The following is a 13,630-nucleotide window of genomic DNA, read 5'->3' on the forward strand; positions in this document are numbered from 1 at the left end:
TACATAGATATGGAAATAGCCGCTCGATACTCGCCACATGACGGGTCAAAAAAAAAGTGAATAACTATACTAAGTGAATAATAATAAAAGTGAAAACTGAATAAGCAACCGGTCACTTTTTCTTAGTTTTTTTTCACGATTGCTTAATGATAAAATGACATCAATGCAGGAAGACTCTGGAAAACAAAATTGTCATTAAAATGTCTCCATTCACAATTTTGATCCTTTAGAATTCATCAACTTGTGGCGGAAAGATTCATGTAGAAGTAGAGTTCTTTAACTATCAAATATTTCTAAGTTGTTATGCATACATTAAATGTATTTTGAAACAACGCTCTTTAACCCTTTTGAAGGCTGTGGTAAGTATACTTACCACCACGTTTTACCACTTTTAATTTAGGTTTTCATTTTTCAATAACTTCAGCTCTCTTGAAGTGAGTTTGAATAAAATTGGTAGCCATTTGTCACTTTTAAAAAACGTATAAAAGTTATAAAATACATAATTCCTTTTGAAGTTTGTAGCATTTACGGAATTTATTTTATAAATAAAGAGAAATAAAAGTCAGTATGTTCCTAATAGGTCATGTTAAATATATTTACCACCAAAAAAATGGCATTTTTATAAACTAAATGAGTTTTTTTTTTATATCAATTACTGTTCTTAAAACAATTTCAATTCCAAAAATACTTTAATTTACCTTTACTAGAAATAAAGGGCCCATCAAAGGGTTAACATGTTGGGCGCCACGCTAATTTTATATGACTTGCCCTTCTGGCCTCGGTAAACAACTACAAAAAAAATTTGCAAATATTAGACGGATTTCGCTATTTTTTTTAATGCTTTATCATGACATATCTGACAAAAATGGTGAATTATATAAGCCTACGAATTCTTTAAAAATAGTGGTGGATAAAAATCTACTAAATTGAATTTATTTAACCAAGAATCACAAGAATTAAGTACATTTTGAATACATTTTCTGCAATTCCATAAAAGAGTGTAAATTTTATAGTTCTATATCACGTTATACGCTGTCAGTCAGCTGTTTTTCGCGGCCTATGTGAAAGGTCAGTGTCAGCAAGCGGTGGAAGACGCAGCCTAAATGTAATTTCAAAGTCAGACGCCGGTAGTTAAGGCGACCTAAACGTAATTTCAATGTCAGCCACCGGTGGTTGACGAGGACTAAATGTAATTTCAGTGTCAGCCACCGATGGCTGACTCGGCGCTAACGTGTTAAAGCATCACCTCCTACATCAAGAAGCCTCCACACGGTCTTTTATAAGTAGTCCGCGCAGACTGCTTAAAAAGTGAACCAGTTGTGCGCATAAACCTAAAACCTTTTAAAAAAGTAATTGAGAGAAATTCATCATATATATTTGAGAATTGAATCTGTAGTGGTTGACAAGTGAATAAGGCAAACCAATAATATTCATAAATAAAACAAATTTTTAGTCATATATGTGCTACCACTTTCTTATTTTAACTAGATTTTGTTTAAAGTGACTCGTTCGGAAAGAGGATATCCTTCATAGTGGTCTGATCGGACTACCTATAAAAAACCGCATGGAGGCATTGGTTAAAGTCGGTTACTTATAGAATGTTTCATTAAATTACGTCATATATTTATATTATTTTTTATTTAACTTTTATAGCCATACATTATTTCTAGTATTCTTTTTTTTAAAAATAAGTTTTAATCCATGCAAAATAAGAAGTTTGCAAACACTGGCTCTTAAATGAAAAGGAACAATCGATATTGGTCACCGACACATAAAGTTTGAGGAAAGTTTTAAGAGTCTACCGACCACTGGTTGCTAATCGAAAATTTAAACTCTTAGAGATATTTATGAATAAGGAAAAATAAAATAAAGTGATAGCATCAGTATGGGTACATCTTACGTTGCAGAATTGTTTTTGCTTTCACTTTAATATTTACATTAGTGTTTAGTATGTTCACATGATTTTTATTTCAAATTAGGTAGTATTAAATGAAACAAGGCAAAGAATTGTTAACCTCTACGCACTAAAATATCTATGATAAAATAGTTTGGACACATCTTTTATTCTTCTAACCTTGATTATAGCCACTCTGAAAATGTCACTTACCTGGTTCATCCACTAAACTCTTCAGTTATAACTAAAATTAATATTTTATATTGAAAAGCAGCATTTAAAAATGGGTCTTAAGTTTAGAATTCGTTATTACATAATTGATAAAAAATTGAACTTACATAATTTCATTACTAAAAATATAACACATTTTAAACTAGTATAATTAGAGGGATGCCACAGGTGACTAAAAATCTAAAATGTGGTAGAAATTCAATTCACTTTTTTTAATATATTATTAATTACTCAATTTTAACTACCACTATAAATAATGTTTTAAATTATTCATATTTAAAATAAATTTTTTAAGTATGTAAAGGTATAAAAACGCATGTTAAATTCAATTAATATTAGCTAATATTTTGAATTTTGTTAGCACTTTTCTCTTACCTGCGGCACGTGGTATAAGCCAGTAATATATAATAAAAAAATAAGCGTAGATGAATAACTATAGATGGAATATGTTTGAATCACTAAATTGAAGAAAAGAAATCTAAAATGTATATTACATTTTTGCATCAAATTCAGCTTAAAACAACTATCTATTTTAAAGCCAATTATTAACTCAACTTGTTGCCTTTATGCTGTATTTTGTTCATTTAATACTAAAAATTACATTTTATCATAAAATTCAACTCAGAAAGGTTTAAACAGGCTATCACAAATCTAATTCATGATATTAAAAAAAGTTCACACCTAAGAGTTAAAAGTTATATTAAAATTCATGTCACGTATCGTTTAAGTTACAATGGGCATTTCGGGAACTATCCCTTCAAATTCAGAATAAACTATTTCCTATTATCATTTCCATCGTATTATGAAATTTTTTAACGCTGTCTACATGAAAATCTTCAATTTTAATTTTACTTGCAGGAAGAGCCTGACCATCAAAGCAAAGTTTATTTTTGGCTCCGTCGTCTTTGTTTTTATACTAGGCCTAGCACTCATGATAGCTTACTTTGTCATATCTACAAAAAAAGATAAATGGTTGCCAGAATATGAATCCAATTCCAAATTAGGAAAATATGAGTATGCAGCAGTTTCAACAGATGCTGCACCTTGTGCTGTAATTGGAAAGTAAGAAATTTATCTTTTCATTTTATATTGCTGTTGTTGTTGTCTTGTCTACCCATACAGTGTTAGTGCAAAGATTAGAATCCTCCGAAAGTCTTGATAACAAGATTTGCAAGTTCTGGAGCCCGATGGCCATGGAGAATGTTGGGGGGGGGTGCTCCAAGTTGAAAGAGGGAGCCGATAATGGCCTGGCAGTCAAAAACATGGTCTGGAGTTAGTTGCAAATGAGGACAGTACTTGCAGATGGGATAGGATTTTAAATTGGTGCGTGAGATCTTCATGCCTTTGAAATGTCTAGTACGTATGAAATGTAAGTAGAAATGTCTAGTCTATTGTAGAGGAAAGGTTTCTTGGGCAGTTTAGATCGGGGATTGTTGCCTTGCTAAAAGCTGGTTGTATATCCTTCGCCTGGCGACAGAATTCGCATCAGCACAGGTGACAGCTCGAGGTTGATCTTCGTCGCGTGCTTCCTTTCATTTTATATTATGTAAGTTATATAATTATTATAATGTAAACTAGGAGCAAGTCTTCAAGATAAGTATGAACCGTTGTGAATAAGGAGATAGAGCATTCGCCTCCCAATAAGGTGAACCGGGTTCGATTGTGCGATTTTTTAAGTTCGATTGTGCGAAAGTTTTAATAAATTGGTAACGAATTAAATATTAAAACTTTTAGAATAAGGATAATTACGCTAACTCTTTAATAGCGTAACAACGAGTTACACTTTTTATGATGCTTCGAATTTTTGATGTGTTGCATACCTGCCAACTTTTACGCATTTGGCGTAAAATTTTATTTGTATACTTAAAGTGGTTGTAAATATATACTCTATTTTCATTTATGAACTTTATTTTTAAATGATTTTGATCACCACTATTCTTAAAAAAATTAAGCATATATATTAATATGCGTTGATATCATGATTGTCAGATCATGTTTCTTCAAATACAACGTATTTTTCTGCTAACAATCGAAATTTTAATTCCATGTTACTACCACTGGGAAAAATCATAATAGAAGGGATTAAAAGTTGGCAGGTATGGTGTTGTGACAGAGAACTTGCTTAAAATGAAAAATAATAAACTAAAAATAACTTAAATTTTGTTACCACTAGAAAATTTTTACGAAGTGGAGCAAGTTAGCATCTCTCCATTCATTTAGTACTAGTTCACAGCTGGTAGTTATGGGATGCTTGTCCGATATATATCAGTCGGAAGAGGATCCGGAAATGCTCAATGTCACAGTAAAATTATTCTACAGGTATGATTTCTTTCTTAGTGAATTGATAAAGTTATATTTGATCTACAACAACGATTGTTGTGTCCAGATATTGCAGTGACAAAGTTTTGTGCCACAAAATGTGATGCCTATTTGAAAACAGACTTATTTGTTTACTACCGCCTTCGGGGCGTATCACGCTAACTTCTACAATTTGCGTTTACGATTTGGATTGCAAATTTCAGTTTCAATAGTGCTTACGTCAACAATTATAGTGGGCGTCTCACGAAAACTTGAAATAAATTAATAGTGTGATTTATGACTACAAAAGCTGATTATTTGTGATTTTTTGCAAACATTTGTGCATTCTGAAACTTTTATTTATCCTGGTCACGGCACCAAATACAGCTTCATAGTGCGAGTTGCACTAAGACAATTTTGTTTTCTTGTCAGCATAAAGTGTATGCTGAACCACAATTTTATTTACAGGTTATAATTTTCGAGCAGCGGTAGCTGCATTTATTCCAAGTAAGTGCAGATAAATTTATTTTATAAACTTTATAATAATTTCTGTGCTTACAATAACACTATAATGTCTAATACAATTCAAATCAGTGAAAGTGCTGTTCCCAGCTGGGTAATGGACACTATGGATGTACTAAAGCAACAACTTCAACAACAAACCGAACTCAACAAAACTCTATCTCAACAATTAAATGACATAAAAACAATTTTTGAAACTAAGATGACCACACTGCAAGAAAGTATGGATAAGATCCAAGCTGAAAATGATGAATTAAAAAAAGAAAATAGACATCTACAAAAAATCAACAAACTGAATGCAGATTCAGAAATAATAATCCCAAGCAATCCCACGATATCCATAGCCACTCCAGTAAAGAAAAACAAAAATCGAAGGAAATCATCAACAAAAGCCAATACGAATAACAACCAACAACAAACAATCAGTGACGAAGGAAAACAACAAGCAGTTACAAATAGAACCAGATCATCCAGTTCGGAGGAAGATGAACCCACCAACAAAAAATTTCCCAATGCAAAAAATTTTATTCCAATTCAAAAACAACAAACCAACACCACAGCAGCTCAAGATGGAGCCACCATACGGCAGACATCAATAGCGACCACCTCTAAGGAATGCCAGCATGGGGAACCGCCCGCTACATCCGAACCTAGGAGAAATCAACTGAACCAGCCTAATGACGTCATTGAAGAAGCAATGGAAGAAACAACAGATTTTCAATACCAGAGAGCAAGCAAACCCAGGATTCCACTGATAATAATAAAAGATAACAGCGTACAATGGCTAAACCTAAAGAAGAAGCTTCAAGACCAGCAAATAACCAGTTTTGAAGGTAAACACACAGGAGAATACTTAAAATTACATTTTTTCGAAATTGATATGAGACGTCGTGCCATAGATATACTAGATGACTTACAGATAAAATACCATACTTTCCAATTAAATGAAGAAAAGCCAATCAGAGTTGTCATTAAAAGTATTCCGGTAGAAATTACAGAAGAACAAGTGAAACAAAACCTCATATTATATGGATTCACTCCGAAAAAAGTTACGCAGATGACAAAGTTTACTGAGCAAAGCAGGACAAAATTACCTCTACATATTATCACATTAGACAAAACGGAACAAAATAAAGATATCTTCTACCTAACCCGATTCATGGATCTTGCTGTCTCAGTAACGAGTTACAAAGGGCGCCGAGGACTCACACAGTGTCATAGATGTCAACAATATAACCACGTCCAGGCCAGCTGCAGACATACACCTAAATGTTTGAAGTGCGGTCAGGAGCACCTAACTCATCTCTGTCAGAAAACCAAAGATACTCCAGCTACATGTGCCAACTGTGGTGGACCACATCCGGCCAACTACAAACAGTGCCCAAAATATCCGACTCTCAAGATCAACAGCTTCAACAATCAAAACAACAGAATTACTCCTGGCAGCACCAACAGCTATGCAAAAATCGTAAAATCAGCATATCAACCAAATACCAGCAATAATCTACAAACAGACACAACCATCATCAAGGAAGCAAAATCACTACTATCAGAGCTCAAGCTCTTTGTGAACTTTTTACAAAGCAACGAAAGCTTTAACATGTTCAAGAAAATCCAAAAAGCAGTTTACTCAGAAGAACAAGAAGCAATAGATTCAGAATACTAAGATCAACACTGAAACCAACCATCAATATTTATTTTTGGAACGCTAATGGTATAATCGAAAAACAGCATGAACTAAAAAACTTTATAATAGAACACAATCCTGATATATTCATAGTAACAGAAACTCATCTAAATGCAACCCAAAATCTTAAAATAGCCAACTATACAATCTACAGATGTGATAGAAGGTACAGAGGGGCTTAGCACTTCTAGCAAAAACCAACTTATTAACAACAGAATATAACTCAAAAGATGATAATGGATATGAGCAAATTTCTATTTTATTAAGCTACAGAAACAAGAATATCAAAATCACAGGAATTTATAATTCTCCAAAAAATAAATTATCAGATAATGGTATGAACCTCCTATTTCCAGCCACCCTAGATACAATAGTTGCAGGTGACTTTAATTCCAAACATCCAATATGGGGCTGCAACAACTTCAATCACAGTGGTTCAAAATTGAAAGATCTTATTAGCAAATATCAATTAACAGTAGTAGCACCAACAACTCCAACTTACATTCCAAATCGGATTAACCATAGTCCGGACATACTAGACTTCGCAATAACAAACATGCATGTTCCTATGCTCGCCTGCGCTCATAACCATTTGTCATCAGATCATCTGCCAGTTCAACTGCTCGTTGGGGAAACCATAGAACAATCTGAGAAACCAAATTATAAAACTGACTGGAACCATTTTCAAAATACTCTTACAATCAATGGAACTGCAATAGAAAACTATATACAGCAAATCCAGAATGAAATAACAGATGCTTTTAAAAACGCTTCCACAGAAACCAAGTATATTACCCATCATTACAGATTACCACCTGAAATAAAGAATATAATAAGATTAAGGAACTCGCACAGGAAATGGTACCAAAGAACTTACGACCCAGCACACCTGGACGCAATAAAACAACTCAATAACCAGATTAAAAACACAGTAAAAAATATAAAAAACAACTGTGGCAGGCAAAAATCGCCTCCCTCTGCACTACCAACAACTCTATATGGAAAATGGCCAAGAAACTGAAAACAACTCCTCAAATAGACAGACCAATAAATGGGCCACCAGGCTCAGCTTACACAATATCAGAAAAAATCGAAATATTCGCAGATTCACTTCAAAATCAATTTTCACCAAATATCAACTCTGACCAAAATAATCACAATATCATCACAGAAGAAGTTAATAATTTTCAAACTGAACACCTCATCCTAGAAACAATAAATTCCACCAATAATCAAGAAGTTAGCTGCATCATACAAAAACTGAAAAACAATAAAGCTCCAGGTGAGGACGGGATAAAGAATAAGATGATAAAACTATTACCAAACAACTACATCTGCAAAATCACGCATATTTTTAATGTCTGCCTTGCTCATAATTACTACCCACAAATCTGGAAAAACGCATCAGTCATTCTATTTCTCAAGAAAAATAAGAACCCAAGCTGCCCTGAGAGTTATCGCCCAATCAGTCTACTTAACATACTTGGAAAAATATACGAAAAAATCATCTACAATAGAATAAAACCACTTCTTACAGCCCTTCCCGACGAACAGTATGGATTCCGACAAAAACTAGATACCACCAAACAGCTACTCCGAATAATAGACTATACTGGTAGAGCAATCATAAATAAAGAAACAATAGCCTTCCTGATGATCGACATATCCAAAGCATTTGATAAAGTATGGCACACTGGTACAATATATAAACTCATACAGCTGAATTTTCCACCCGACATAATCAAACTCCTATCCTGCTATCTTTCTAATAGAACATTTCAAATCACCATCAAAAACAAAAAATCCACAAAGAGAAACATCACAGCCGGAGTACCACAGGGCAGCATTCTGGGACCGATATTATACACTTATGATTTTCCTATAAACAAAGCCGATTATAACAGCATAACAGCCTATTACACAGATGATACCGGTATTATATTAAATCCAGAAACCCAAATCATGCTCTTCAAAAACTACAAGACCATATAGACGAAATAGAAGACTGGTGCTTAAAATGGAAAACTGCAGTAAATGCTGGAAAATCACAAATATTAATTATACAAAAAAGAAGAATTAAAATACTTCCACAACTTCAACCAAAAATGTTCAACATACCAATACCAATAGTTAAAAAAGCAAATTATCTTGGCCTTATAATCAATAGCAAACTCACCTGGAATGATCACATCAAAAGCACAATAGATAAAGCAAATGCAGCAATAATAGCCATACAACCATTAATATACAAGTATAATCAGAATATGTCACTTAAACTAAAGAAGCTACTATATACAGCAATGATCCGCCCAATACTTACCTATGCCTCACCTGCCTGGACAACGATACCTCAACATCTACTGAAGAAATTAAACCAATGCCAAAACAAGATCCTTAGAAAAATAACCTGTGCAAGATGGTTCATCCGGAATACCAATATACATGCAGACCTCAAAATACCAATTCTATCACAGCATATATACAAGCTAAACGCAGATTTTTTCGATAAAGCCATAGAATGTAAAACAGCAAATTTTAATGAAATCTTTAAATTTGAAAATTATATCAAAGATAAAAACTACAGACCAATAGCTGCACATTTCACCTCCGACGCCTCATATCATAACTATCAAAACAAATAATTTCATCAACCTTTCTGAAAATAACGTTTACTCATGCTGATACAATTCTGAACAACTCCAAAATCAAACAAACACAGTTTAGAGCAAGCTGCTCAATTTATTTTTGATTCCTTTTTAGTTATTCAAGCAAAGAGCTTGAAACATTCATAAAAGCAACTCCATTGTCTGCTTACCTCATTGCTCAACCAAAACTGTTCAAAAATTCCAGATGAATGGGATAGGGGCCGCTTCGCGGCCCAGGTGCCCAATAAAATCTAAACACTAGGACTAGGTAGTTATGGAAACAAATTTTGTAATATTAATTTCCTTTCAAGATATTACTGGCTATTATGGTTAACACTATGACGCATCTTTACACTGCAATAAAAAATTTCATTGCTTTATATATTTAAATTTCAATACTTCATGGCACTAAAAGTATACTGTATTTGATATATTTTTTTAATAGCGGGCACTTGGGATGTATTGTCCCATTGGCCTTTTAGTGCCAGAACTGCTACTCTCTTCTCGATACCCAGTGGACACCTGTAGCGAAGCCACGGCGGTGGAGCGGGTGTCCCACGTCACATAACCACAAATCCGTTTATAGGGCGGGTCACATTCACACAATCACACACAAAGGAGAAAGGACATAGAACACAGAGAGACAGAAACATCCATAACCTGAGCGGGATTCGAACCCGCGACCATTGGCTCCACAGTCGGGTACGTTAACGACTCGGCCACCTGGTCAGCATGTATTTGATATTAAGCAAATGCAAGAATAGTTAACTACTCCACTTACTGCAGAAGATATTGTGAAGTGAAAGAAAATTAAAAATTAAATCTCTTAGAACTAAGGTTATTTTTTGTTAGGTCTTAAAAAGGCCAACATCGAAACATATTGTAAAAGAACTGCAGAAAACTAATTATGTGCAACGATTACCTGGCCTACGAGTAACTCCGGGACCAGGATAGTATAGTTGATAGGGTGTTAGTACCATGTCCAAGAGGTCGTGAGTTCAATTACTACACAAGGAATTTCATATTTTCTTTCAGAGCTGCTAATGATTTATTAATTACTTATCAATGTTAAAATTGCATGGCTTTGTTTTCCAAATATGATAGAGCCCAGACAAAATGCCAGTTGATTATCCACGGTGCATATCCTCTACAGTGTGGATTATTGCGGTGCGGGTAATCTGCAGTGCGGGTTGTCTGACGCGCGGATGAGTGCCGCAAAGGAGATGCAAAAATTATATCACACGAGAATTATCATTGGTTTCTTTAAACAATTGTGTAACTGAGCACTTTCCTGAAGAGTGTATGTATTAATTTTTTCTTTACCGTTCGTTGTATCAGTGATTTAGACATAGAGCAAAGATTTCTGTTAGATATTTAAAACATATACACATATGTGAAAACATTTTTTTTAAATAATTCGTGTTTCTATCTCACTTTCAGATTTTTTCAGATTATCCTCGATATTTGTTAACAGCGGTGCCCTTTTTGTCACCCAATTCCACGGATATTCGACGCTCTCTACTTTAATTTATTACTATTTGTGCTTACTGCTTGTACTTACTATTTGTTCCTTACAAATTGTAATTACAAGTTAGTTCACTATTAATTTTTTATTTAAATTGTATACCTAACAAGCGATTGTTAAAATTTGATAATTTGCAGGGATGTTCTGTTTAATGAGGGATCTGTGGTTGATGCCGCTATTGCTACGCTTCTTTGCATGGGAGTTGTAAATCCCCAAAGCATGGGATTAGGTGGTGGCTTCTTCATGCTCCATTATAATAAGTAAGTGTGATGAATCTTCATATAAATGCATATTGGCTTACCGTCAAAAGAAAAAACTTTAGTAAACTTTAGTAAACTTTCCCTTAGTAAACTTTATTCGGAAATGAATAAAAAAGTGTAACAAAACTATTTCAGTTTTAGCTTGTTTTTTAAAAAAAGTAATATTTCTATGATTTACTGGATTGTTTTCTTGACTGGATATTTCAGGGATTCCATAGACGACTATAAATATAAAAAGTGGTAGAAACTCATTTCATTTTTGTTTATTACAACTTGAATGTCATGGGAGTCACCGGTGACCGGCGAAGCCAAGATTATTAGAAACACACAATTTGAGTAAATTTTTAGTTTTTTTTTTAGTTATTATTATAGTTAGTAAAATGGTTTGACTAAATTAATGCAATATAGAACACACAAAAAATGTTTTATTTATATACACAGTGATTCCAACTTGCTCCGGACAACGAATAAATATTTTCAAATGGTAGTTTATTAATTGTGATTCTTGGTTTAATAAATTCAATTAAGTAGACTCTTATCCACCACTATTTCTAAGCTATTTGTTGGCTTATATAATTCACCACTTTATTTAGCGATGTAACGCTAAACGTTTTAAAACTAGCAAAATCTGTCTAATATTTGCAAATTTAGTTTGTGGTTATTTACCGTTGTGGCCAGACGGGCAAGCCATGCAAAATTAACACGGTATTCAACGTGTTAATAATCTCTTTAAATATTCAAGCGTAACTACCTCTATGACTAACATTTCAAATTATTCATATTCAAAGTAAAAACGTTTTTTGCATTCACTTTGAATAGTAAACTAAATAAAATATGCTAGAAAAAATTGCTAGCTTTAATATATTTTAATAATCTTTAAGCATTAACCTTAACCCCTTAACGATCGGTTAATTTTCAAGAAAACGGTCATAAAAGTGCCTATTTTTTGACTTTTGTATTTGTATTACGTATTTGATTAGAGCTACAACTAGTTTAAAATAAACTAACTATCTACAATTACCTTAAAAATATCCTGGTACTACCATCTGGTGTGTAAAATGAGAAATAAAATGTTTTCCGGGCAAAAGAAATGAATTAGTTTAACCCCTTGGGGACGGGTGATTCAGAAAAACATTCGTACAAAATCAGAATCAAGTTGCAATTAAATAAAAAACGGTAACTTAAATGTAGTCGTTACTAATTTGACAGACTTACTTTGCTTTTATTTTAATTATTGTTAGTTTAATCATATATATAATCAATGTTAATTCAAAGTAGTTTTATTTTGAACAAAGTAATGGTGAATTAAATAAATCAAAAAATTATAACTCCGCCCACAAATAAACTGCCAAAGAAATACTTTGATTACCAGTTTTATCTTCTTACCCTGATTGATACGGTTTTTTGCTGTCACGTATTTGTGACAGTCGGCGCGAAAGGGTTAACCCTTTCAATACGGCGAAAAATCAGCAGGGGTGAAAGCGAGACGGAAAAGAGGAAAGGCTGGTAGTAAAACCATTTCAGTTATAGCTAGTTTTGGGGAGGAGTTTACTTATTCTTTTTTAAATTTTTCAACAATATCTACTTTATCTTGGAAAAGAAGCAGTTTTATATATATGCCAGAATTATAAAGGAAATCTTGATAGTTACAGATATTTCATTTTTCTTTCGAAAAAAATGCTGGAATGAAATGTTTTATATACCAGGTTTTTCTCTTTTCCGTCTTAGTATATAAGGGCTTTCACCCATGGACTGGGACAGCACATGTCTCGTCCGGTGCGAAAGGGTTAATCCTTATTGGCGCGTTACTACTAAAAACTCCAGCCCGTCAATAACACGGGAGTGAGAAATAGAGGGCGAAAGCTCAGCCCGTCTTTTTCACGGGAGCGAGAAAGAAGGGGTTAATTTGCTACCGCTACCAAAATTTTTCAAGGACATTGCTAACCTTGTTATTTGATTAAATGTAAGTTATATATCATTATTTTATAAATATTTTTCATATCAGTGCAAAAAAAAGTGTTTTGGCAAAGGATAATGTGACGTTTATCAAATTACTTTGATATAATTAACAATCTGGTGGACATTTTCTAAAGGGGAGCATATTTATTGCAGAAATACACACAGGAAGATAATTGCGCCTTTCTCTTGTATTATTTCTAGGGAAAAAGACAGGACCACTTATATAGATGCTCGAGAAGTCGCTCCTCTTGCAGCAAGTGAAAACATGTTTCATGGCAACGCATCTCTGGCCAAACTCGGTATGATGTTATGAGTAAATATTTCGGTAAGATATAACGGTTGATTTTTTTTTTATATAAAAAAACTAATTGTTAAATTTAGTTGTATGAAGAATATTACTTAGTCACTGTTATATAATACCGGTGCCCCGTAACTACCACCCTTAATCCGTCATTGTTCGTCGAAAAAATATCGACATTAGGTGTTGCAAAATTAATATCAATGAAGGAAAAACAAAAATGCCATCGAAATCTGCCGAATCACTAATGAGGGAAGAGGAATATGAAACCTCAAAACCAGTTTTATTGCCTGGTAAAACTTGGAGATATT

At 33.5% G+C, this 13,630-nt stretch overlaps 1 protein-coding gene across 4 annotated transcripts in view; it reads left to right on the top strand.

Moving 5' to 3' along the window:
• LOC107437354 (scoloptoxin SSD14) overlaps positions 1 to 13,630 on the top strand; it is a 48,418-nt gene that overhangs the window by 17,642 nt on the left and 17,146 nt on the right. For all 4 annotated transcript variants that reach the window (XM_087164002.1, XM_087164001.1, XM_087164003.1 and 1 more), the window contains 3 exons: positions 2,984 to 3,187; positions 10,940 to 11,062; positions 13,223 to 13,320. In XM_087164002.1, coding sequence (XP_087020128.1) covers positions 2,984 to 3,187; positions 10,940 to 11,062; positions 13,223 to 13,320 — 425 coding nt within the window. The remainder of the gene's footprint in view (positions 1 to 2,983; positions 3,188 to 10,939; positions 11,063 to 13,222; positions 13,321 to 13,630) is intronic.

The sequence above is a fragment of the Parasteatoda tepidariorum genome, chromosome 5 (assembly GCF_982258835.1).
Source record: "Parasteatoda tepidariorum strain Cologne lab strain chromosome 5, Ptep-v5.0, whole genome shotgun sequence".
NCBI classification, from domain to species: Eukaryota; Metazoa; Arthropoda; class Arachnida; order Araneae; family Theridiidae; genus Parasteatoda; species Parasteatoda tepidariorum.